Consider the following 27,331-nt stretch of genomic DNA (forward strand, 5'->3'; position numbering starts at 1 on the left):
ATAGGTCACTTGTAGAACGATAACAATGTTACTATGCTAAGGCAGCGACCGAAAACGTCGTTTTCGATATCGTTATTTTTTTATCTTCCACTATTAGCGCACAATTTATTTATCCTATTGTTGTGCTAGGTAGAAATTGACGCTGTAATCCAAATATATTCTAAGGAAGATAGAGTTTATCAGGCTGTTTTTCTACGCTGACATGAGATGGCGAGGTGTTGTTACACGCATGAAAATACCCTCTGCAAATCGCTTACAACCGCTAGAGAAATTCCGACCGCCCGTGACGCGCTTACTTTCAAATTCATCACGGCTGTTAAGTTTTATCACGTTCTACTTACTGGAGTTGTAATTTTTTTTTTTTTTTTAGCTAAACAATCTGAATTCAAAGAAGATTTCATCATGTGGTATTTGGCTTGTAAACGGGAAGCATCTATCCCTTTCCTACTTCTTTGAACAGATGTTGTATCGCACTTCGTAGAGCCCATGCGCACACATATAAAACAAGACGCTAGTTCAAATCGTCAAAAATACATTTATTATTAATTAAATTTTTGTTGCTTTTGGTTTGTGTGTATATATTACGGAACATAATTTTTTTTCTTTGTGTGACTTTTGTTCTAGCTGATTCGTCTTTTACTCTTTTAATTTACGACATACAAGTTTGTTCTGAACACGATGAATGGGGTGGATCGGTGCGCACAAACACAGAATTCACGTTCGAGATGGCAGGGTGCCTTCCGCTGCCTTCTCAACGTCCCATCGATATTACACCACTATCATTTTTACATAATCTCTCTCTCTCTCTCTCTCTCTCTCTCTCTTACCTCTACCTTACTAAAGTTCGCATTCATTTACTTCCCTGGGCAATTACTTATTTGTATATAGATATGCGTTATTTACACGTCGACATGTATATCGTTAATGCGAAACCTATTTCGTTTATGTCGCTTAAAATTTGAGAGTCCCCTATTTACTTTATGGACTTGTAGGCTTCGATAGCCGTTTACGCATGGACGATGTTCTGCTCTGAACGCGAGTGACAAATCCGAATCAGACTGTGATTTGTCGGCACATTGTCGTCTGCACTCTGTCTTCTTCACATTTTGCTCAACATGCACCACACTCGAAAGCTTCAAAGTAAAAAAAACTCGTCACGATCATCGTAATAGCTCCTGATCACGCACCCGCACATTTACAGATAAACATAAAGCGATTAGGCGCGAGCTCAGTCACACGGCTGCCACGCCACGTATGATCACCATCCTTATATCGCGCACAGATGAACCAGGCAATCTACTTTTACATGGCTCTTCGTTCAACTCTCTGTTGTTATTGGCTCGATTCTGATTGAGGAATCCCGCGAATGGAATGCTCACACCGCCTCGGCGACCTCGAACGAGCTGGTAACTCCGACAGCTTCAATGGAACCATAAGTGGCATTTAGAGATTCTACGATCCCGCCTGTTCTATCGCCGAATGTTTCCCTTATATCTAGACAAACCATGCTGTCGATGCGTTGCTTTCTATAGATGCTATCGTGATTTTCCTGTCTTTGTCTGCTCTTCTGGTGTCTACGCTCCGATCTCGCCCATGATTTGTGTTATCGACTTATAAGGGATACTATGGCGACGGTGCATGTCGCCATAAGAATGACTGCGTGCTTGTGCAGCTGTGCTGTTTTTAGGCCGCCTGATTCAGAAGAAAGAGACGAAACACAAGCGTTAGGAAAGATGCGTATTTGATACGTGTATAGCACTAAGTACGTCCAGTGAGTGGTCCAGTTCGTAAGTATAGATCCCAATCTCCTGTTCTGTTAAATTTCAATCGGCTAACTGGTTTGTTTCTTGACTGGTCATTCGTTTTGCTGCTGCTCATACGTGTTAGCCTGATGATCTAACGCATAGAGCTTCGGAAACCATCGCACAAACTAGAAACATTTATCTTAGCTGCAGACCTTCTTTTAAAATGTGTTATCGCCACTACTATCAAAAACTGACGACAGACAAACAACACGTCCTTGTAACGATCAACAAATGTTGCCAAAATGTTTTCATCGCCTATTTCAGAATTCGGGCATTTATTAAAGTTTTTTTTTCTTCGAAAAGATATTCTTTTCCAGCCGTTGCTCCGAACAATTCTTCTGTGTTAGCTTTTTCTGTACCACAGTATATTTTATTGGATCCATTTGTAATGGACGGTACTATAAAAGGAAAAAAAAAAACACAATATATTGCGATACATATGCAGACCGCAATCGTCGCTCTGGATATAGCATATAGCATTCAATTAGAGGTATATTAAAGAGAGTCATAACTGCATCAGTGACACTGGTCGTGTGCCACCCGAAAACAAACCGGGACGAATAAACTGGAATCCATTGTATGATTCTTAGGTAAATGATTAATCTTTATGCTACGCTTTTCCTTTCGGTAAGTAGGCCTCATCGGTCTTCTTACGGAAATAAGATCAGTTGTATAAGGAAGACACAGCAAATAAGGTACTGCAAAACAAAGTGCCCGCAAATATTTTAACCATACCTCTATTGCCTTGACTCTAGCTTGTACTTTGAACTTTTGGAGACTTCTATATACTGTAGATAATGAACAGACTTTAACAGGTCGTGTTTAGAGTAAATGTTGTTTTGCTTCTTCTGACTATAAGATACACATTTGATACTGATCTCTTTTACGGTAAATGTATATGTTGATTGTGACAAACAACAACGAAAGTATCAACACGCTCTTCGAACGTACATGGTTTTTTTTTCGTGATGACATCGTTTAAAACAGCCGTCTTCATCGTAAGAAGCCATTAACAGTTGTAGAGAAACTACGAAAATTCATCTTCAACTCAACAAAATCAGCTCTGATTTCTTCCCCTCCATAAAATTTCCTCTGGCATTTGCTATAATTTCGTTTTATCAACCGGTAAAGTGGACGAGGACGAAACGTGTCCCTGATGTAAAACTCTGACGTTCGTTGTTGTCCGTCATATTAGAACTGGGATAGCTCAGACACGTAAGTGTACGTCAGGCCGGGGCTGTAATCCAGAACGTTATGGGGTATAGCCGAACGGATCGTTAATAGACAAGCATCTGCTATCCTTTGCCGCTGCTGCTGCTGCTGTTGGTATAGTATAGGGGTGGAAAGATAAATCGTGCGTTTGCTGGACATATTAACGGTAGGCAGGGTAAACAGTTTGTAACACCTAAAGCGTTACCTCTGCCGAAAGAGACGCTATGTCTTTTCGCACGTACATAAGAATTAACAAGGTAGATAGCGCCACCACTCGGAACGCTGTGCTTCCAAGACTAATAATAATACAAAAACAACATTATCTGTAGGAAATTTTTGGTTGTTGCTTCGAAGGAATAATTCAAAACAAAAAACACTATCCGTTACTGGAAAGCCTGTTGATCCTGTAAAATGTAATGGAAGTAAAGTCATCCTGTGGACTATTCACATGTAGACGGGGAATTAGCAAATTCTAAATTGTTTCAGCCACTTTCAAAAAGACAGGCTTAAACCTTTATTTGTACGTATGCACTATAAGTAATGATAGTAATAAGAATATAGGTCTATCAATGTACGTTCTGTACATGTACTATTATCAGTATTATTAGCTCGTCGACTGCCAATACGAAATATTGCTGAAGTCTGTTGTCGCGACTGCTGAGAACGTTGTTACAATTTACATACCATATGTAAAGGCGCTGGACGTAGCCAGTGGCTCGCTCCGCGGCTTAAGAAGCATTTGTGCAAGGTCCTTTCCGCGGGCCGAACAGCACAATGTAAACGGTATGGAGCTTTCCGCATTAGCCTTAACGCCGGGCCTATTACTATGGCTACCGCCGACACTTCTCTGGAGGCCAACGGTTCTGGTGGTTTGCAAACTGGGGATGACAATTCGCAGAAGCAATTTTTCCATCTGAGGAACTTCTCCGCTGCCTTCCCGCCAGCGGCTGCCTGCCTCAAGGGCGAACCGTGGCTCCGGCGAGACCAGATGATCCACTACGTGGCCGAGTTCTTTATGATAGGTAGGCCCGAGAAATAGAGCAACCGATAGCAGAGTAAAAAGTATAAAAAATAAGCAAGATAATTCTTATTGATAGGCGCGCATATCTGAGTACACCATATACGTTCGAACCAAACATAAATTTAGTTCTATTCGTTTCATTGCGGAGAAATATAGTCGTTCAACAGTAATCCATTGATCACACAACGCGTTTGTTTTAGCAATACGATACACTTAGCAGTCCGTCTGTCTTTTGTAAATAAAATGGATCATCTACTAAGCCGGTGTCTCGATGGAAAAGCCATAGAAAAAATGCAGCTCGTATACAAAAACAAGCAGGTTTAAAGAAGCAATGGATTTCGTAGTTAACTCTTCCCTCCTTCGTCGTAACGCTACGGAAAAAATATAATGTTCTGTAATCAAGCCAACAAGCAAAGTTGAGAATATTTGTTCTGTTAAACCTGGTGGTAAAACATGCTTCCTGGTTTTCTTTTGTTTTCATTCCCCTGTTATTAGTTGAAGCGTAAATTTCCGATCGGAATAATTGTTTTATTTGCACACTGCCGAAGTACTAGTTCAAATTAACTATTGACGAAAGGAAAACAGCATTTACTTTAAACGTTATAAAGTAGCTCACATGCTTATGTCCGTGAATATGGCAGGTAACAAATTTACCGTTTAGAATCTCCAGGACGTACGTGTGACCCGTGCCGTAATCAGATAGTTGTACCTCGTTGCTCTGATCAGGACGGCGCCATTGTTGAGGACGACCTTCCTTTAGCGGGCATCTAACAAGAAGCGGATCACTGGCTTTGCGCAGACGGCGTGTATCGCCCCATGAAAGAACGCACTGATTTTCGTTTCCTCCAGCAACTGACGGAATTTCCAGTGAACATGGTTGAATTTTGGTAACTCCAATGCGGTTCTTTCCTCGACACTCTATTCGTAACGGTTGCTGGCTGTATCTCCTCGGTATACTAAATTCTGCTAGACGAGATCTGGACTGAGTCGTTGCTTTGACTGGTTCTTCTGAATGAGGTTGAATGTTCATTCGTACACCGGCTTCATCAAATACATCCCAGATGAAGTCACACGTCGCGCCATCATCGCAATCCAATTCACAGCCAATACGAATCTCGTCAACGATGTCCTGGCCTATGCTGGACTTCTGTGCATGTAAAGGGTTTGCTACGCCTTTCGAGATCGGCAGTAACGATGCGACACTGGGCGATCTCCATAACGAAACGCAACGTGGCCGATCTGTATAATGACGAGATGATACGCGGGAAGCAAAGGCTGTTTATAGCAATTATTAATAAGCGGTAGTGTTAAATAGCTGTTCGATAGATGCAAATAAAATGAAATAACATTACTCGCACTGGCGTCGCATGTACGCAGATCTACAATGACCAAGGAGATATCTTCATCAACAATCTCTGACATCTGCCTCTGATTTGGAGCGACGATCTAAAAGCTTTAATCTGCGATTTACTGTTCTGTTTCCGGAAAGACGAATACATACAGCCCTTGATGTTGTCTTTTTGATCGGGGACAGTTACCTCTATGCAGTAGTCAATCGAGAAGCTACTTCTATAAATCGCATGATACAGATAGGGGAAACTATTTGAGAATAGATGGCGCTAGATGCACGGGCAAATGTAATCGGCTATACGGGGACCTTGTTTCCACTGGACTTCCACTTATTTATTGTACTGTCCTTTAGTGAGTCACTCACATTTCACCTGCAGGTTTGCCGGACCGCTCGTAGCGCTTCCCAGAAGATTAGCAACAGAACAAGTATAATTTCCTGAGTGTTCGGGTCTGGCGCCTTTCAGAATCAGGTAGGGACCTGTTGTTATGGGCACAAGGTATTCTGGCAGTAAGCGGCTGTCGTGATACCTAAAATTAAGAGGCAAAATCTCAACGTCAAGTTAAAATGAGGTGAACAAAATCGAAGCAAAAGCAAGTCGTCCATATATCGGTAACAACACTGGATAGGTGAAAATGCTGACGTAGCCTTATCTGTCGGAACGACTGAAGACGTCGAGGCCAGACGTTCTACCTGTCTACGTATTGCGCTAACGGACGAGAAGTTTCTCGTTAGGTGTTGCTGTATAGCTTTGTCGGCCCTCTAACCACATCGAGCTCGTCACAGGAAATGGTCGACAAGATGAGTCGCTCAGGGTACCTCGAATTTGGTGCCACTGAAACCAGTGATTTCTGCGCAACTCGGGCCATTTGTGTGCAACAGTCCGGCAAGGACAATTGTTCTCAGACCAACCATTAATAGCTTTGTGTCATCGAATGCTCGCACACATTATCCACGTATGCTGACCCCTTTCGTCGTCCGACTTAACACGTTCAAATAACGACGTCACCACGTATACTGACCCCTTTCGTCGTCCGACTTAACACGTTCAAATAACGACGTCACCACGGCAGTCGGACGGGTTATTCAGATATGCGTAAAAGAAAAAAAGGTCATTATATATTGTCCTTAGACATTTTACTATTATGAACATTATTTGGGTGAATATAAACACCTACCTATTACTGAAAAAAACGTTCTCCGAACTCACGTTGTGCATTTAAAGGACTATAACGTCCAAAATTTTTATAAAAAACAGTCAATTGTCTGGAGAAACTATTTAATCTTTTCCAAAGCAAATTTGAACAGATAAATTTGAGAAAAAACAATTTATTATGTCCAGCTACTCCAATTTTTTGTTTTTTGTAAAATTTACAGTAAACCTAACGTCTTGTTTAACATTATTATATTACAAAGGTGTTAGTACTTAGCAAGAAATTATGACTACACAATTAAAGCAGACAAATTTTAGCACCTGAAGCTGTTTCGGTGCAAGATCAGATGACAGCGGTAATTAATTATCAAATTCGGACAACTCCAAACAGAATATGCCGAGCACGACATCTATTATTGTACTAAGGGTACTTTTCTCTATACGCACAATGCGCTAGGAACATGTTTAGATTGTTCATATTGCTACACACGGAATTATAAACACAGACCAGAGGATGGTATGAGGTTCCGGATTTGCTGAGAAAGTGCATTCTAGATAGACGTCGTCGCCTTCGTTAACCGCCAAGCTGTCGTGGCCTCCTCGGATAGAAACCTGGACCTTTGGAGCATCTGGGAGAGAAGAAGCACAAGGTTAGATTAAAAAAGTCTACATTATGCTTTATATAAATTTATGCACATGTCTCCTCATTCGATTCAATGTCTAATCAGCCATCTTTTAGTTTCTGCGCGATCATATAGGACACGATAAATGGCCTAACAAGAATGACAGTGTCAGGCTTATGTTGGAAACGTCGCATAGTAAAATATCAAATCGTATACCAACGGCGTTTGTTTCAACTCATTGCAATTAATGCTGCAATACGATGAGGGTGCCGAGAACGTGTAGAACAAGATCAATGCTATAAGACACGATGGTGTTTGTCAACGATCAACGACGATCGAGTTCTTCGATACGCTAGACCGTTAGTTATCTAGATAACTAGAAATGCAATACTCTACTCTATCGGCCTGTGCTTAGCCTAAAACCGTAATAGGTTCTGACCGAGATTATAACACATGACAGCGTAATTTGTACATATACGTCAGCGGAGTTCTATTGATCACTTCCCATACGCTGATCCCACAAAAATTTATTGATTTGATAAACCTAAATATATACTTCAGGATAGATACAAATCAAGATATAGACTTACTGTGCAAGCTCGAATAAACGACAGTTCGTCTATTGTGAGCATCGTACAATTTTCGTTATTATTTATAGACCCATATTTATAGACCCGATATATTTGTCCACGTTGTTTCAGTATACGATCTGTCGTTGTCGTATTTCCATGCTTCTGTTCCATTACAGTTTTTCTAAGTTTAGCGCAATTACTCTGTTGTCAAACTTTGTGTACGATCAGGCTTGCTGATAGAATTGTAGATAGAGAGAGAACAATTTTTTCTTGTTATTATATTTATATTATTTACTATTATCACAAATTAGAAATTATTAGCTATTATTGGGTATTTAAGACGATGTGTCACTAGCAAATTGTCCTGTATCAGGCTAAAATGACAATGCTAGTGTACTTCGCGTCGTTACGTACTTCTTGTTTCAGATTTTGTGTATAATCTGGCACGCGTTAGGATTATGGGCTATTTATGTAGTGGCCCTGTTCTCATTGCTGCAACGGTCGTTGTGAAATAATCTTAAGCAATGAATGACTGACCAGCGAAGTTACAATGTAATGGATGTTTATAAGTTTGTGAATAAGTATTTCCAATGTGTCTAAAACATTTAGAAAAATCAGCGCGACAATTACAGGAGATGCTGCAGTAAAGGCAAGTAAGTGTATATCGTAGCAACTTACGGTAATTCTACGAACCGAAAGGACACGACTATAATGCTCGACAAGACTGCCTGTGCTATACACGTACACCCTTCACTGATTACCCCCCTCTCTGTACTTGCTGGCATCCTGAGTACAAGCATTGACAAACTGAATGACGCAGGCAGTATTGGATCCGTTTAGAGACTTTGGGTGCTTTCCACTTCCCGAGACCAATCGTCAGCGTTTAAAGTTCAGATGCAAACATCATAGACATATTCGTATCTAATATGAGTGCCGGAAGAGCTCGATACATAGCAAGAAACAATCCGGTGAGGGAGAGTAATGCTCCAAGATGGCATGCACCTGTTGAAGTCGAGCTGCCCCTATAACGAAGAAGGCATGCTAAGCTGCCTAAGACTCTAGATTTGACCAACCCTGTTCCCCAATTGACAACCACTCTTTAGCCATCGTACGATGCCATACTACAACGTAACCAGAGTCTTAACATCATTCATAACTCACTTGAAGCTAGCCAAATTATAGACTAACCAAAAACGGGAACTGCTCAAACGTCACCCGGTTATGGCTGTTCCGTAATTTTTTAAAAAGTTACTATCGGCGAATACTTGAATCTGCTCATCAGCAATACCTCTCACCGTAGGAGCAGAGGCCTGTATTACAAGCACGATGGGAACGACACAAATGGTTATGACAAATAGCGTCGGTGCCACTTTTTGTTAACTCTACAGAGCTAATGGGTATTTTAAAAAGTACGTATACGCCGATGGACACCATGTAATGAATCGTGCCTTTGCATGCTGGTTCATCCACTGGATGAACACACATTTATCATGCGCGAGGGACTTGAAAGAGAGTTTCCCATGTCAAGGTACCGCTCTTCTAATAACAGTGCCAATCAAGCAAGATGGCTGAACCGGACCTGGTTCGCAATAGGCATTTGTAAAAAATGTCTGACGTGTTCGATTGTTAGACAAATATATTGAATGCTTGCTTACGGCACGTTTGTATAAAAGGATGTTCTTCTAAGCGTCATACCATAGAAAAAAATAACCTGTTCGACTCATGTCGATGAAAACGATCGCGAAGGAAACCTGCCGTTACAGGCTTCTGGCTCATCTTAATATACATGCCAGCCAACGAGATTGCTGGAAGCTTTTTCAGGTATTCCGTCTGAGCATGATGGCTTTTGCACACGACGTTTTACCCACACAGCTTCTGACATTCTGCTTCAAGAGATACACAGTGTCTAACAATGAACAAAACGAACGCTTCTCGCTGTATTCATGGATCTCAAATCACCGTTCGATATCGCCCCTCGGAGACAAAATTTTACAGGACACGCTGGAACGTTCAGGACAACATTAGTGAAAAATCCGTGAGCATAGATAACGAAACGGCCCAATTGAAATCGTTCATCCGATACACTACCGTTACACACGATGATAATCTGATCCTATCGCTGTTCATTCTGCTGCTTAATACGTTCAAGATCCAGCAGGACAGATAAAAACGTTATTGCATACTGACGATCTTGTTGCCCTTGGAAAGATTCGATTTTATGTCCAGCAAGCTCTCATTAAACTGTCGTATTACATGGATCAAACTGGACTGTAGATCAACATGGACAAGACAGAGGCTATGGAGTTCCGCCATAGAGGTCAGTGTACTGCTTTCAACATGCTTTTATCATGTAAATAACTTCGAGTATCTGGAAAATTGAAAACAAATCTGAAAGAAAAATAAATGAAAATCACATCACGTACAGAATGCGACGAGTTATGGTTGTCAGCGTCGAAACATTGAGCCTTTCTTTGTGCATGGCGCTACTTTTGTTCCAGATAAAGCTGGTCCCGATTGTTTCCTATGGAATACCTGTAGACAAAGCTCGTTAAACCGTATCGAGTAAAACCCTTATTTTTTAAAACATGCCTTGGCCCTACATCGTTAATCGTTGGGCAAGTATATGCGCCTTCTAAGCGACACACCAACAGTTGAGAATTTACCCCTATCTGGAACTCATCAGCGCGTCACAGGGAAAAACGGCAAGCATTGATCCCGACTTGTGTTATATAATACGACAGCTGTGACTAATAAAACCTGAAACACATAGTCACACGCTCTGTTGTGCGGGACTTTTTTACATTACATGTAAAACGATGAGTTTTTGTTTGCCAGAAGTTATGTATATCTGATGTGGTGTAACATACCTCAAGAAACAACACGAGCGTTGGGCTATCTCTTTAACTAAAAATACCTTGAAATCTATAAGTTTTTAGTTTATATGTTGCTATAATGTAATTGTATTACTCTAAACACAAACTAACATAACCTCAAATCAAATTAATGCCTGGAAATTTTTGAACCAGTATCAACTATGGATAACCTTTGGGTAACATTGAAAAATATCGTTTAAGCTGCCATTTACGCAAAGCGTGGCCTGTTCACGTGTGGACGCTTCTAGTGTTAGGATACGATGAACTAAACAAACGAGATAAAATTTATTAACTTTCTCTCTAAAGAGTAGTCATTATATTAGATATCCGGTAAGGCCAGCTGAAGTATACTAAGCCTGTACAATCAATGCGGCGCATTCACTTGTCGAGGTGGCAAATGTTTAATTTGGATTGTATTTCGTTGGCTCTAATTTGAGAGCTTTTTTCACACTGTGCAAACGTAAATGACAGACAACTCTAAATCTCGTTGCCGACATGCCGAAACTAGCCCTTAATTCAATCAGGTTCATGAGTGGAAAACTTCATTAACATCAAAACATAAACGTTGTAAGTAATCAAATTACTTATTGTAAACACTCTCTGCTATTCATTTGAAACAACGTTTTTAACAAAATCCGTGCTTTGATCTAAGTCTTCATTTACCTAACTTCAGCCTAGTTCTGCGCCAGTAATTATTTTTCCTAGTAATAGCGGCGGCTCAGGAGCATGCCGCCGAACTTTCTGAGAGTTCCATTTGGGGTTGCCTTTTCAAGGTGGCGTTTAGCTACGATTCATCATGAAACAGAATTCTTTCTGAGAATAGGAACAGCACTACTTACAAAATATGTTGAGTTTAATAGACGCCGTCCGAGTGAGATACGGCAGACGAGGGTGGGCTGCCACGCATTGCAGAATTCTTCCGTGAAATTCTCTACGAGCTTTAAGCATGAGAACGCTAAATGTCATATTGCCGTCAAAGTCGTCCTGGAAAAAGGCCTCTAGCCTTTGCCATTCGACGATTTGATTCTTGTCTTCTCCATCTCGAACAGCTTCGAGAGCCCAGGACACATTGGCCGCGGGTCAAGAGCCTATGGCCCTACAGTGAAACTCGCCGGTCGCTCCGCTTGAAATGCCAACTGCGCTCCGTGGTACGGACCAAACATCGACAGATTCTGCAGGTACTGCAGACAAAACAGTAAGTACCTGCTTCTTACCACTGGCAAACGTACGTTTTACGTATGTGTATTTGATGCCCATGTCGACAGTAATATACAACAGCTATCTATTACAGAAAGATCATGTTGAAATTAACATTATTGAGGAATTGTATTTGTTTTAGGAGAGTTTTTATCTAAATATGGTCTATTCCAAGCAAAGTGCCACTAATTGGAATTGCCTTCACTGAGCTAAAGAAGCTTGTTAAACAAAAATGACATTATTGATAGGACACAGCAGACGAAGCACGCTGTGCATAGCTGAAGCACTACTTACGATTGATATCGAGCCCGACTTCGATTCGTGTAGTGAAAGCTTCCACGGGAGCTTGCTGAACAATGCATTTCAGCTTACGATTCAAGTCGTTTCGGTGAAGGTTATTCAGTGTCAATCTGCTAGCTACCCACCCTTGGGGATTCGCCAGATCTGCATTTGAGCTATCAGGAGTAGCTAGTTCATGAATTTCGTGGGCACGATTGTCTGAACCGATATCCCAGCGTACGGTTGGTAATGGAACGCCTTGTCGCACTCGACATGTCAGACGAGCAATATCATTGACGGTAAGAGGTCCTGCTTCATCGTCTTCGATGGGTTGTCCAGATACCGCATCGATGATCTCCGGCTTACCCGACGGTACTTTTATCAAGAATGTGGCGCCACATAGTGAGAAAGTGGTATTTAATTATACATTTTTTTTATCTTTTCTGTGAGACCCTTCATTCTATTGTGATTGAAAGAAAAATATTTAATTTTATTTGGGGAGCCTTTTTCAATGTGTAGCATGAATACGAATACTTTGTGAAGAGCCGATCATAAAGATTCTGTATCTGTATCTAAGGGTTTTTCTAAAAAAAAAAAAAGGAGTCATTTTTTGTCGGCTACATTTCATTTTTCGGAAACGTTTATTTTTTCAGATAATTAATTGAATCGTTTTTTGGAAAGAAATTACGGTGAATTAGTATTCAATTATCAGTTGAATGTAAAAGCTTGTCTTACGGTCAGTGTTACGATGTTAAATCACAATGATTCTTAAATCCGATGCCTTTCGCACGCCTATTGCTATTTAAAAGTCGTCATTATAATTTAAACATCTTTCCTTGTAATCTAGGGGCTCGGTCTACGATGCTTAATGATGACTTTACATATATTCCTCCACCGAAATGTTCTCATATTCATATAAAGTAGATTATATCTAACTTCTAATTTTCTTCGTCTTTTTCTCTCTATCATAGATGTTGCATTATATAATCCGCTAGTTTGAACAGTTAACCCAATCTCCCTAGCTTGTGTTTGGCATGCAGGTCTTCCACAAGGACCAATATGGCCTGCAAGTTCACAGCTATGAACTTGATAGCACCTTCATAACCTTTTCAATAATTCATCATATTTATGCATCAGCCAACCAACCTGGGCACTTCCCTTCGTATTGTACTGTTTTGTTCGATTGTTCTATTGTATATTGTACGTACGAATAACGGTGAACACGAGTCTATGAGTGAGCGTCGTCCCATCAGCGTGTTGAACTTCGCAGGTATATTCATCCGAGTCGCTGAGCTCAAGGCGGGCAATTTTGAGTGTCGCTGGTTGGCGAGCCAAAGAGAAATAACTTCGACCTGTCCACGCCGGCGAGGTAACGTGATGTGGTGAGGCGAATACTCCGCGAGCGTTTATACCGCGACGGCCATCGAGACGATAGATCACCTCCTTCTGAAACCAGAGTACGCTAGCCGTCAAACGTTACACATGCATACGCTAAGATTGTGTCACACGAATGCTATGCAGGGCAGCAAGGCCTCTCGGTTGTTCACTCTAAGCCTTAACATTGGCATTTGGACGGAACTTTTTGTAAGTATCGACAACGACATCTCGAACAGACGCGCTTGCTCAGTGCAGAAATCATTTGCTTCGGTGATAACTTTTTGTCGGGGCCTAAACCGCTAACTAGCTTGTGCCGACTTATTCTAATCCGTCTTTTTGAACCCCTCCTAATAGCGACAGTGAGCTAGTCGACATTAAGCTCTTTCTAAATCACGCTCTGCACACTATCATGCAACGAATTTAAATATGATCTACAAGAGGGCCATATTCCAGAGGAAACTTATGCGTTCAACTAGCTGCGCCGGTTCGAATTTGCTTAGGTAAAACGAATGTCCAACCCTTCGATACTCTAGCCAGGTACATTTCCATTACAGTTGTTAAAACGCCCAAATATGCTTACGTATTTCTATATGAACATGACGGCGTGATGCCTTCTTCACTAAATGGAACATTCAGAACTTGGATATTATCTATGAGTTTAGTCATACCCGCATTAGAGACATATGCGGGGTGTTGGCAAGTCAATAATAGTATCAGAGATCGATTCTTGTACACTCGGCGAATATTATTTCGCTTCCGAGGTATCTACGATGGGTGACGGCTGTTACGTTCATGAACTTGGAAAAAATAACACTGATCTTATACCTTAGCTTCATTCTTCTGAGCGGCTTGTAAATAAATCAACTAATGATAGATTTATACGCGTTAAATTTAGGCATTAAAGTGTGCATCATAAAACTGAAATGCGACCCAACACCGTTCATATTACAATTGTAGAGTTCATCTAATGGTGCTCTTATTGTGTGTATCTTCGCATCCTGGTGTGCATATAAAAACCTGTTTCTGTTTCTGTAAATCTTTGCTTTTGTTAATAAACATAAGTTATTTTTCTTTCCGGCATGATAAGTTTACATTTAAGTTTCGAAAAGCAATCAGAGGCCTTTATTCTTTTAGCAGATAAACGCATGCAGGCTACGGCAAATTACCCGCTAAAAATCTATCCCAATATATTGGTACCACTCTGTAAATATAAGCTGTTGATGATTTTTCCCAGCCGTCGCGTCGAAGAACTTTTGATTCGATCGGAGCGGGGACTATTTTAACTCAAGTAGACTGATTTTATCGATGATCAAATCAAATCAAAGTCATGCGCGTAATTATGGCCGAAATATTGTCTCATCGTAGATGTCTCGTAGGGCTCTCAAGGGCTATTACAAAGGACGGGTATTCCAGGGCTTTGAGCCTCGACCTTTTCGACCCTTCTCAGACAGCATTATCTCGAAAAACTGACAAACACTAATAGGTACGCTACTTTTTCTCGTAGTCGGTGCCGGAACGACTCTATGCCAGAGCCAAGGATTCTATACCATACGAACAAAAGCAACCGAACTCAACTACTCTTCATTCCCACTATTCTGGACATAAGATACTATTACCTGTCATGCGTGCGTAAGCCTATCTCAATAAGTATTTAGTACTAGCTGTATATGCTTCGATTTTATATACGTATCGGTATAGTGTCTACTACTGATAAGCTTCTATTTTATATAAGCTTGAAGATCATTACGATTCACGACTACGCCCAGCACGACACTATGTAAAAAAAATAAGTACCGTAATGGGAACTATTAAAGATTACCCATAAACATTTTCTTTCGACATACCGCGTTCGTTGAGGGTGTATGACTTTTCTAGCGCTTGAACTTCTAACATCTGAAGCATCGATTAACTGGTGATAACGAGAAGTTTCAAACATGTATCACAAGCATTTCTATATTTTAAAAACGATACTATTTTGATATACTTGAAGACTAGCTAATTCTGACTTAAGAAAGGTCTATAAATGAACACTGGATCATAGTCTGGCACTCACGTCACTGCTCATTTATGCCGTAAGGGGCGTCTATAGGGCTGTGTGATTTCCATTGGGTCGCAATTGTTTTTTAGTTTCAAATTTAGCAAACAGACTTCAGCTTCTCGGTGATAAAATTTTCCTTCCAGCTTAACAACGGAAAGTTGGCTAGAGAATAGGGATCTTGTGTGCCAGATACCGAGAACTTTGTTAGAAAAGCAAATAACGACCTTTTGCCAACAAATATCTATAAATATATTTATAGGAAGCTCACCCGATACCAAATGTTGATTGGAACACGATTGAGTGAGCGAATCCAGTGCTTTAAAAACGAAAATGTTCCTATAATAAATATTCATATATGAACAAGCTTGCTGGCCACACCGAATGCGTTAGAAATGAACTCGGCTAAATTAAATATACGTGTATATAAGCATATTCAAGTTAGCGTAAGCAAAAATCTTCTCACTTATGGCCAAGGTAATTTAGATGCCAAGGTGTTGTATTATGCAGACAGAATGATAACTAATAGGAAAAACGTCGCCTTTTTGACGTCGACCTCTATCAGCCGTTTGACATTACTTTGTAAACAACTCTATTATATTCGAGGGCCTCGTATACATGATACGCGAGGAAAAAATACACAGTGCAAAAAATATACGTGTTCCGTATAGTTCCAATCTGTGTACAGTGATGGCATCCGCTCGATTTATTAATACAGACAAAAATAAAACTGTTTTCTGTCGTTTTGTGACAGCTAGACCCTGTTTCGATAGAGGGGTTTGCTTCGAACGTACCATCAGTCTACCCAACGCATCTCGGGTCTCAACTGTTCAGGTGGTGATCTACTTGTATTGACTGGATGCAATAAACAAGACAAGAAGGAACTTTGACACAGGACAAAGCAGGGACCCAGAAATAGCTAGAGGAGCCTAGAACGGACCAAATTAATGCCGTTCAGCATTTTTAGCAAAAAAAAAGTACGTTGATTCGAGAATCCTCTCAAGCGAACTTGTTTCGGATTGCCGCTTAGAATAGGAAAATGAATGCAAGAGAGGACGAATTAACAAATACTTTGCGTTGAATGACGTTGGTAGGGGTCAGCTTTTATGATATTTATGGTCCTTGTTGTTGCTGCTGCTATATTAGTAAAAATTTGTAGAAGGTCGCTATTCGGTATAGGCTATTTCATGTTTATGGGTATGTGTGTACGTGACTATATTGAAGTGTGGTCACGAGCTCGATCATTATCGTTCGACACAAACATTTTCTACTTTCCGAAGCTGCTTACCCGTTCGCTTGAAGTTCTTTCCGGTTTTCAATGCTTTAGATTGCTAAACAGACCATAAGATTAGGAAATGTCAATAAATTCATATAACAATAGTTTTGTTATATACAGAAGGCCTTTCCAATAGGACATTGGCCGTATGCAGACGAAACGCTGCCCTTAGCGTTGTATAACCTAAGCTTCCTCAAGCTTATCTATATATATATATATATATATATATAGGCGCATAAATGAACGAGCATGAAACGTCTTCTTGACCGTTCAGTTGCGTTTTTTTGTCAATAAGTACGTTTGGCCATTAAAACGATATATAGAAAGCTGCTACTTTTTCATGTGTCGTTGATAGTTTACTTAGTGCACAACTGTTTAAATTACTTAAGTTTCTAACAAAGTAGATACACCTATCTGTGGGTTCTTACCGAGTTTCTACACTATTCAACGTCAGCGTGAAACAAAAAGATTGGAACGCCAACGGTTGCCGTTAAGCACCAAATCGAGGCTGTGGAGCCTAGCTTCCTAGAAAGACGACTCCCGTCTCGTAAACACAGAAGCTGAATATAATAAAGGACGATTTTAAGCTTTAGGAGTTAGCACTGATCATCACTAACTCGCTATGAGGAATGTTCTCTATTGATTGGGTATCGATCTCTCGACGAAAGGTCCAATACTGCCTAATTGATATGACGATAGCAATTCGGATATTCAGTGATAATAAAAGACGATCTACGTACCGTCGACACTCGGGTCCAGACAACGTGCTCCACGACAGACGCTTCGTATAAGCGAAGATTGCAAGGCAGTGATGCTTGACCATCTTCGACGCTAGCGTAGACGTGCTCGATCTGGCCTGTTAGATCTACGACTGCAATTAAGATAACGTGCATAGACATAACATTAGGCCTGGCCCGTTGTCGAGTAACACTAATATTAGAATATTGTTAGGAACGTGCAGTATGTCTTTACATAAATATTTCAATAAACACTAGGCAAAGCGTTTTATTAATTACAAAACAATCCGCTGTGTATATTACTAGCATCGGGGACGTAGTTACAGTATGGTATAATGTGATCGTATACACGGAATGGGTAGCTTTAGAGTCTAGGAAAGTTCAAGTGTAAAGGAGGGAAGAACAGGGCTTTTTGCTACGAATTATGCTAGGTTTCCAGTTGATATAAAGGCTAGTTCGATTGTAAGTCTGCTTTTTTCATAACTATAAGCTCGACAGTTTATTGACTGTATGATTGAGCCGTGTTCAACTTTAAGTCGAGCTTTATTTCACTTTTTTTGTACATATATATGATGCATGAATCTGTAACGCATTGCTTAAGCCGATTCCTAAACTAACCGAATTAAATGTAATAACACTTATCATGAACCTCCGAAACAAACACTGAAATCACTATTCTGTTTCTGCCTAGAAGGCTTATTCGAATTGCACATGCCTAAACTCCTGTATCTCACTTCTAGGTTAGGCTAAGCTGGCCAGATCTATTATATACCACTATTATAAGTGTGGTATATTTGATTCATGTCAAGAATATCCTAATAGGATTCTGCGTGATTTTTAGGAGCTATAACTTTGACTCCAGGAGCCGACAAGAAGCTGCGGTGGTGATCTTCATCGGAAAGGGCTTTTTAGTTTCCTTGCGAAGGGTAGCCTTCGCGGTTTCGTTTAGAGGCCCTGAGGGCCTGCAGGGTTTTTTTTTGCTAAATGATCAGTTGTCATACGCCTGGACCATGTTCAAGCTGCTTCAAATAGATAAGTAACGAGAGGTAACTTAGTATGTTAGCATGAATTAAAGCGAAACGACAAAACCTCTAACAGATACGTTTGACGATACAATTGAAGTCTATGCAGTTCTCAAGCTAGTGACACATACATCTATTTGAAGACTCTCGAGTCCTCTAAGACACTGTCGACGTGTGTATGATCTGTAGAGCTAGTCAGACAGACAATTATCGCTTCAAAACACTGTTCATCAATTATTCGAGGGAAACACCCGAATTTGTTTACCTAGTACTAGGGTCACTTGTCGAAGCGAGGAGTGCTAGCATGGGTCACGCTCGCCATTCACTGCTTTAATAATATTATGACAGCTCAGTTACAGATATCATAGAATGCAGCTATCTAACACTTCAACCGAGACATAGTTATCTAAATACGAATTATCCATAAGCGTTACCATAGCGTTGTATGATAACAGCCGGCAAAGGGCTTGCGTCTGCGTAAAAGTTATTTCGACATCATTTATTGAAATTTAGGAAAAAAAATGTCAAGATTTAAGAAAGTATAGGAAGTTTTGGGAAGAATGTTTGGCTAAAGGTATTTTTGTCATCGTTGTCGTGACCTTAGTGCACATTTTCTGTATCATCTCTCTAAATGATTGTCAGTACGCTCTAACCTTAATTGACAAAACTGGAACCGATATCATCTACATTAGAATAACAGGGCGCTTACAGTTGTTTTAGGGTGATATTCCGCTAGTGTATAATACCTTTTAAAAAAAAGAAAATTTATTTTTCATCATCAGTTACGGCTCAGTGCAGGAATGGATCTTTGTCGGCACGCGAGAACAACGAGAAGCAAGCGTCTCTGCTTTTGAAACTTGCTGAGATAGTGCTGTATCAATCCACCTCAATTTAATTGGTCGATGCTTCTAATATAAGATCTTTTACATACATACAGGGTTTATATAGCGAGTCGTTCCCGTTACTGAAGCTCCGATTCGTAGTCGTGAATTACTGATATTTTCTGATACTCTATAACTCGTTGTAGCTTGCCCGCTCAGAACCCGGGTGATGCCATCCCAGAAAGCGGTCCCAGATTCTCTAAACTGCGCTTCGATGTCAAAAACCAAAAAAAAAATTATTGTCTTAGATTGAAGCATCATCTTCCAACTCAATCTACGAGATACTGTTCTCTATTTTGCTACAGATTTCCAAAAAGGAAGCAGCCTACGACTAAAACGAATCTTTTGTTCGATCCCCCTTGCCTCTAGTTAATATTGGGACAATGTACATGTCGACTCGAGGTTTATAAAGCATAAGCCTTTAAAACAATCCGGAGATTGTACCTAGCTGATTGTCATCCAGTGCCTTCGTATGCGATCTATACACGAAAAGTTCAACTGAACAACTTAACGATAGTGAAACTCAGAATACGTTCAAAGTATCGCGAGGTTAGTTGACATAACAGTTAAACAAAACCTCTGCGTTGTATCTTCCGGGCAGTTGAGCGGAATCAACGATGTTTAGCAGATTTGCGTTACAAATTTGTCTCAACAGATTCTATGTGTTTGATCTAAGGGAAAAATGTTTATCTCTCACTAAATTTTTGATAATAATAATTTACATGTAGGAGTATCAATAGATGAAGGACTCAATCGATTTCTAATGCCCCCTAACGAGAAATACGCTCGCGGAGGTCTCCATGAAGTGTCGTTCAACCCGTTCTACTAACGAGTTAATATTACGGTTTGAGGTGCTTTCTTTACTTCATCATACGTGTAGCCTCGTATATACCGATAACTGGGTGTGACCCAACCGCTTTTTTTACGTTTTAGTCCTTTTTTCCATTTAGTTTAGGTCCTGCTTGCAGTACCAAACAAAGTGACATTCATTGACAAGACGTAAAACTATTTACACAATGTTGACGTCATTTAAGAAAAAAACGCTATTTATAATTAAGACAACGACTTGAAATGATAGCGCATGTCCCGTTTATTAGAATACATCAAAAGCGTCCCCGAACATTAAAGCGTATGATGTGGTTCCGCAAGTCCAAATCGGTAATCGCTTGCAATAATAAATCTATGAACAATACGCTGCCCCTTCTTTTTAAGCTTCTTAATATAATCACTGCTAACTAAATAGCGTGCATCTTCATGCACGCTACTTATGACCCTGTTCAAGCTTACGCGCTCGACAATGTTACTTAGCGATTTTAGTTTACATTTCAGCAAATGAGTGAAAATTTCTTACATTTAGATGCACCCATATGCCATCCCCATACGAATCTCAGTTATTTACCCATCAACTTATATGCACGGCCTTGAGATTCCAGGTTGTTTGGTACTGCCGCTACAGAAGTTCTACTCTACCGTTCTTCGGCGAGGCTGGCCCGTCGCAATAAATAACCCAATGAGCGGCATTACTTATGAGATATGTCGCCCATATATGCAATCCTTGTAACATGCTTTTCTCTCAGGCCAATGTAATCCAGTGAAGTAAGCTTTTATAAGCCTAGGGTTTAATAGCGATATGAATTGAATCAATGCGTGCTAAAAAAACATCATCCACAAAACGTAAAGTAACCGAAGAGTATATTTGCTAATGGCCTCGTGAGAACACTCTGTTCTTGACAAATCAGATTGTCCACTGCTTTTGGCCGACCGATCTGCGGGGATCTGGCAAAGGCAGTTCGGTTAGAATCTTCTTCGCAAAATTTGTTTATATTTGGCCTATCGAAGGAGAGTTTGTCCTGGACAAGTATGTCTGAGCATAAAAGAAATAACGCAATGACAGCTTTCGACGACCGTGTTTAAGATTTGCTGTTACGATTATGGTTTAATCAATGAAAATTAACAATGTATAGAAACTTGTCCTGAGATCCTCAAATACGTCGTCCATTTTAAATGATCTTTGTCGTCTGTTGGTGGTGGACGGTAACGCATATCTAACAATAGGGAAAACGCTATGTTATAATGTAGGACGGCTTGATGGTCCCTCGAAGTAGTCGACTTATGGTATTTCAAGGAAAATAATTAGTTTTTAATTGTAATTTTATGTAGCAGTAGCCCGACGACAACTTGAACTACCCACAAATAGCTATCGTCTCATTCAGAATGACAACTATTTATGCGTTTAAGATCGTAACCCTTACTGTGTATTCAGAACTCGACGCTTTCAAAAGTTTGAGCGCCGTGCACGGTCAGCACAGAATTGATATTTATCTTATCACACTAAAATCGGCACCTTTTTTAAATCACTCATTTTTTCCATCCATTTCCTATGACAAACATCTATCAGGTGTGTAGGCTTCAGAAGCAGGGTACACGACATGTATAAGTACGTCGAACGTAGAATAACTTTAGAGCCTAGCTGTAGCGAACTTCAAGTTCCAATTATTTCATTCAATAGGTATTTTAGTTGAACAGGGCTGTTTCGATGCCCCTTAATTGCAATAATAAATTATGTTCATCATCCATAATGTATTGGCAAACAACAATACCAGCGAAGTCAATGAGCACTAGAACGTCTGGTCTCATACAAGCCGATCAACGTTGCTAGAGATACAATTCTAATAACCATTATAACGGCAATAAAGAAATGCGAAATAAAACGCTATAATATTTGATTTATAGGGCGTTTGATCATGGGAATAGATTCTCCTTAGCGGATAGTATAAGCTGCGGCTGGCTGGCTGACTGGCTGGCTGGCTGGCTGGCTGAGACGGCCAGAAGCATTATTCGTTCCGGAAAACGTATAAAAAGTTAAACATTATCTGTTAAATGATCGTGGACAAGAAATGTGTTTTTTTTTAGCCTCTGCACTATGCGAAAGTATACCAGGATAACAGGGAAAGGCGTAATTTCCTTTGTTAAGTGCAGTCGTATATAATTTACAAACGAAGATTATATGATCTACGATAGATAAAAAAACGTATCTGGACAATTCATAGGTATAATAAAAACTTGGAAACGGTTACGTATCTTCGTCTTTTGCAAATTTCTCGAATGCGAAATCGTGCGTTTGGTAATAATAAGGGACACTGATCACTGTACTTTGTATAAGCCAAGTTTAAATGCCAAATAAAACCTAACCGTGTACATCCTATTATAATGCTTATATGCGCTATTGGAAGACAACGAAGACATCGCAATCGAGGCGTTGGTCGTTCAGCGTCTCTGTCTCTGTGTGATATGCGAATAGACGTAATTATACTAAGTTCAATTAAAATCCAAAAACTCGGCTTACTTTATGTAAAAAAAAGGGGGGTTCATCAGTTCTGCGGGTGTAAAACTGTATTTTTGTCAACATTTCAAGCATATATGTCGCAGGTTTTTCCCAGACATGTAGTCAGACTGTTTAAGGCTTCAGGAACATTCAAAAACTGCATAATTTGAAATTGAAAAAAACTAAGCTTAACCCCTTTCCTGCGGAAGGCCTTATTCTGGCCTATATTTTTTTCCTTGACGTTTGGAATGCATACTTTGCGAACTTTCTCGAAATATTTTATCCGCTTTTTAAAGCTGTAGTGAAAAAGAAAATAGTATTAGTAAAAAAAGCTAGAGGTGCACGAAAAGGGTCTTAAGTTCTTTTCTACGGAAACCCTTCATATACCGCAAATACGATGCAGTCGTCAGAAAGATCTCTTCGTCGAACGCTTTCATGCTGTGTCCGTACGTCGCTCTCTGAACAAGTGTTTTCTTAGACGCAAGTGAATTTAGAAGCCAAAAACCTTTCTCCAGACTGCCTTTCTGAGATGTCGTAGCTTCATTTCTACTTCTAAAGGTCATTCGGGAGACTAATGATAAATTACCAGTATATGCAGCATTGGCGTGTCAGCAAAAAGTATCTATTTCTGAGTGTAGTAAATGGATATAAATATATAACTTTCCTTATTTACGCAGCACTTAAACCCTTAACCATATACCAAAACGAATAATCACTGAAAGTTTCATAAAATTAGGTTTTTCAGATATCACCATAGTCAATTGCGAGCCGGTCGAACATACTCATGGTAGTACACAATTTTATAGTATAATATATTTGTGTATATCGTGCGAAATGACAAAGAATTCCTAAAAACTGAGTCCGCCATAGCGTTAGGTCGTAACTTTTGATCGAAATATTCATCATTCAGCTGTAAACAATTCTATGCACCATCAGTAAACAATATAAAAAAACAGAGCTAAAGAATACATTGCGATGCTCTAAATAGTTCCACATAGTTCTCAGAATATCGTGTAACACTACAGTTAATTAGAACTAGATGTGTCTGTTACCTATACATTAGCAGTATAACGTCCCCGACTATGCGGAAACCCATTTCACCTACTAATGATCCAGATGTAACATCTAACGTCTAGGTTCTGTGTGGAGCATTACAATATATCGAATTCTAGATTAAAAACAACAACCCTTCGTCCTTATAGCAACGCGTAGGTCGCACGAGCACCTACTTATACGACAGTATAAGTATTACAATCCATATCTGACGATGACTTTTTCAAATAGGGAACAATAATGATAAGGCCATCAGCTTCTTCATCAAACAGTGCTCGCCGGTTTCAGACATTAAATAAATTCGTGAAATGTTTTTAACTGCTCGTTTTTAATCGTAATGCTTTTTTTCTTTGTATTAGCGTCCTGCTTGTCAAAGAAATTTAGAAAGGAGATGGGGAGAAAGATAGTTTAGTGATACTTTTGTATAAAAATCGAACTCGTCAACTGCTGCTAAATTAGCAACCTGCTGCCAAAAGAACATACTCTTTAACTGTAAAAAGTAACAGAACATCGTACGTTCTTTAGAAGTGTCTCACTCCAGGACTAAGGGTTATGATCGCAGGTGCGATGAACTTCAACTTGAATGCAATACGAGCAGTACATGCAGCGGTACAACTTCAGGCCCTTTCGCCAGAGCTGCGGTAAATGAGGGTTCTTTAGAGAGATGATTAAGTGTCACATATATTAGACAACTACGTTTGTCATAACCCTAAAAGCAAGATGCGTTGTTAAAGTGAGCGGAGAGTGATTTGAATAGGCTTATCGGTAACTACCTGTGTTTAACTAGTTTGTATAAACGGGTTATTTGAGCAATCAATATATATGACAGTTATAGGCCCCGTTTTTGGAGGCGCATTTCTTCGGAGTTTAACTGGGCATACAGCTGTAGTTAACTGAAGGAGGAATGATCCCGCATTTTACTATTGAAATGGCCTAGGAATACTTTGACTCCATAACAGCTTGTCGCGGGTCAGAAATGAATGTTCAAGAAAATCGTTCGCTGACCTTAGATACTCCGAAACCCACCTTCTTCTAATAAGTAGCTGCTAATGAAGCGTCTTGTATAATCGTATGTGCATCTAGAATATTACGTTGCAATCGCTCTATAGGTAATCCTGTGTTGCTCTTTACTTGTTATCTTACTTTCTCCATCTTGAGAAGCAGTCCTACAATGAATTTCCTATGCTCTGCGGCCATAGTTACGCACTATAGTCCAAAAATTTAAAAATATACAAATTTATTACCAGATAGTTTTTCGTTATTTAAGAACATGGTTAAAGTGGTTAGAGCTCTATTTATAATAGACGCTGTCGTTCATCACAATAGTTGAGATACTAACCAACGGCGCCATCAACGAATAGTAAGTGAAGCACGTATAGTAGAAGAAACAGCCAAGGCAGATGTGGATCGTCCGGCAAATTCCGTACCGTTTTGAATAACCACATCCTACCTTTCATTTAGATAGTGGCTCCTTTTAAGAGCCAATAACAACAATTATGTCGTACTTCCCCACGTCGGCGGCGAAAGACTATAAGAACTTCTTTACTAGTCTGTTAGAATGAAGCAGACGACGACGCTGAGACAGGAGACGCAATTGTACTAAAGTGACTAACTACGCATTATGTGAGTTCAACTACCCACTTCACTTTGGTCACGACGCAGCCAATCGAAGAGGTACTCTCACTTATGGCGGTCTTCATTAAAACCAACATGCGTGTCGCAGGCACTGGTTAAGTTGAGGCACAGCACTGTTGGCTGTCACGTGAGGGGGGTAGATGCCAGCTTGCCTAACAGTACAATCTAACTGTAATCGCTCTTACTACCACTGTTTAACGCTGACGAAACGTAAAACTTTTTTGTACACTTTACGCCACTTTCATTATCCACAAAGCATAGAAGTTATTTTTCTCCGTCAGCCGAACTTACGTCGCGTTTCAGGGTGCCGTATTTGCAATACATCCTTCCTGACGCTCGAAGGGAGTGCCGCTTCTTCTTTATGACCCACCGTCACCAAATGTACCCCCTACTCAAACCAGGTATGTGGAAACCTCGCTGCTATTACTGCAAACCCGAGAAGGGAAGGGCAGAAAGCATGGGAGAGGTCGGACCAGAAAAGGGAGAGTGTGGTATGGCTGGTTGAGGCCTCAACGGGCGTTCTAAGGTGCCCAGTTGCCAGTTGGCAGCATGATGTCATGCAGGTGGGACCCGATGTGCGAAAAGTTTGTCATAGAAGGAGAGGATATAAAGGGGTTTATTATACGCTAGCATTTGCGAGTCGTCGAAGAGGTGCACTTTATATTGCCTTCGAAGAATAGCGGATAGAAACAAATCAGCGTATCGAATATGACGCACGCGGTAAATGTTATATTGGACACATAAAGTCTGAGGTTTGGAAAAGTCTCCACCTTTTTTTTTGCTACTATTGCTAGGATGTTTTGTGTTATATAAACAAAGACACTGGGTAACACTGAGCAAAGAATAGCACGATTCTTCGTATTCGTCCATACAAATGAATACCTATTGATAAGAGCTATGCTTCTAGTTTACGAGATGACAGATGCACTTTACGCTTAGTCAATTCAGTTCAGAAGTAGGCCATAAGTAGATCAGAGGTAGGCCAAGACGTCGAATAACTGAACGCTATCCAAAAGGCTACAACGGTGCATGACGTTGTAATCTAACTGATCGCTGAAAAAGCGCCATGACTTATGACCACCGTATATGAATACCGTAAAGTTTCGTTCAATCAACTCTAAAATGCTTACGCGATATACAAGGAACGTTTTCAGAGCAACTATTCCTTTCGCTAAACCCGCACCTTTGCCAATGAAATTGTCCAAATGAGCAAAAGCCGGCTTTCTTTTGTTGGATAACCGTCGTAGCTACAATAACGTTGTTTTTATTAATGAAACGCTTCACTTAAGCTATACAGAGCATTTAGAATCAATCGAAAACAAAAGGACTTTTTATACAGCCTGTGATATATATACAGGCAGAAAAAGGACGTCTACTTTAATTTTACCAACGATTCAGCGGATTTGTCTGCTGGTATCATGGTAACCTTGTTAGTATTAATCGTGCTGTCATGTCATACCTATTCCATGGCAAAACGGTAAGGCTCAAAGGGAAAATAGACTTAAATTTAACTTTGCTGGAGCATGTTAATGCCAATAACTCTGTGAAGTGAAAAACGTAAGAAAAGGATATTGTGCAACTTGGGTATCTTGGAATTTATACAAAAGTAAGAGAAGAAAGCTTTTGAATGATTTTTATTAAAAAAAAAAAAATAAAAGCCTGTCTCTACGAATCTCTATGGACGAAATCGTGTTGTAATAATAAATAGGGCGCCGGATATGAGCGTATAGCGTGCATATTAGACCATAATGAGCGTTTCTGCATGTTGCCTATAATCTCACGATGCAGAACAACGTAAATTGTCCACGAAATTAAATCTATAGAGCATCTACTGCTATTTGAAGTTCGTGATTTTAAATCATACTGCCTTACATTATCACATAATCCTATTTGTGTTCGAATGTCGG

General features: G+C 40.1%; 2 protein-coding genes across 2 annotated transcripts; both read right to left on the reverse strand.

Moving 5' to 3' along the window:
• Positions 1–515: 515 nt before the first annotated feature.
• LOC111271675 (uncharacterized) lies at positions 516–11,674 on the reverse strand. Its single transcript, XM_022852625.2, has 6 exons — positions 11,447–11,674; positions 7,048–7,168; positions 5,753–5,916; positions 4,693–5,277; positions 3,702–4,028; positions 516–1,692 (listed from the first exon to the last, which is right to left on the reverse strand). Exons 1-6 carry the CDS (start codon positions 11,571–11,573, stop codon positions 1,604–1,606), a joined length of 1,413 nt encoding a protein of 470 aa, XP_022708360.1. The 5' UTR covers positions 11,574–11,674; the 3' UTR covers positions 516–1,603.
• Positions 11,589–26,844, reverse strand: LOC111271674 (uncharacterized). Its single transcript, XM_022852624.2, has 6 exons — positions 26,812–26,844; positions 25,716–25,812; positions 17,512–17,642; positions 13,292–13,529; positions 12,099–12,458; positions 11,589–11,788 (listed from the first exon to the last, which is right to left on the reverse strand). Exons 1-6 carry the CDS (start codon positions 26,842–26,844, stop codon positions 11,688–11,690), a joined length of 960 nt encoding a protein of 319 aa, XP_022708359.1. The 3' UTR covers positions 11,589–11,687.
• Between the last annotated feature and the right edge of the window lie 487 nt (positions 26,845–27,331).

This window comes from Varroa jacobsoni, unplaced genomic scaffold (assembly GCF_002532875.2).
Source record: "Varroa jacobsoni isolate VJ856 unplaced genomic scaffold, vjacob_1.0 contig00851, whole genome shotgun sequence".
Classification (NCBI taxonomy): domain Eukaryota; kingdom Metazoa; phylum Arthropoda; class Arachnida; order Mesostigmata; family Varroidae; genus Varroa; species Varroa jacobsoni.

What these genes read in the sequence shown, in the direction of transcription:
- LOC111271675 (XM_022852625.2), bottom strand. Translation starts at nt 11,573, where the DNA reads ATGACATTTAGCGTTCTCATGCTTAAAGCTCGTAGAGAATTTCACGGA. An exon ending in GGCAAACCTGCAGGTGAAAT is followed by an intron (nt 5,278 to 5,752) that starts GTGAGTGACTCA and finishes GTCATTATACAG; the next exon opens with ATCGGCCACGTTGCGTTTCG. An exon ending in CGTCCTGGAGATTCTAAACG is followed by an intron (nt 4,029 to 4,692) that starts GTAAATTTGTTA and finishes CCTATCATAAAG; the next exon opens with AACTCGGCCACGTAGTGGAT.
- LOC111271674 (XM_022852624.2), bottom strand. Translation starts at nt 26,844, where the DNA reads ATGATACCAGCAGACAAATCCGCTGAATCGTTG. An exon ending in ACAAATCCGCTGAATCGTTG is followed by an intron (nt 25,813 to 26,811) that starts GTAAAATTAAAG and finishes TGGTTTGAGTAG; the next exon opens with GGGGTACATTTGGTGACGGT. An exon ending in AGTCGGGCTCGATATCAATC is followed by an intron (nt 11,789 to 12,098) that starts GTAAGTAGTGCT and finishes TTTTGTCTGCAG; the next exon opens with TACCTGCAGAATCTGTCGAT.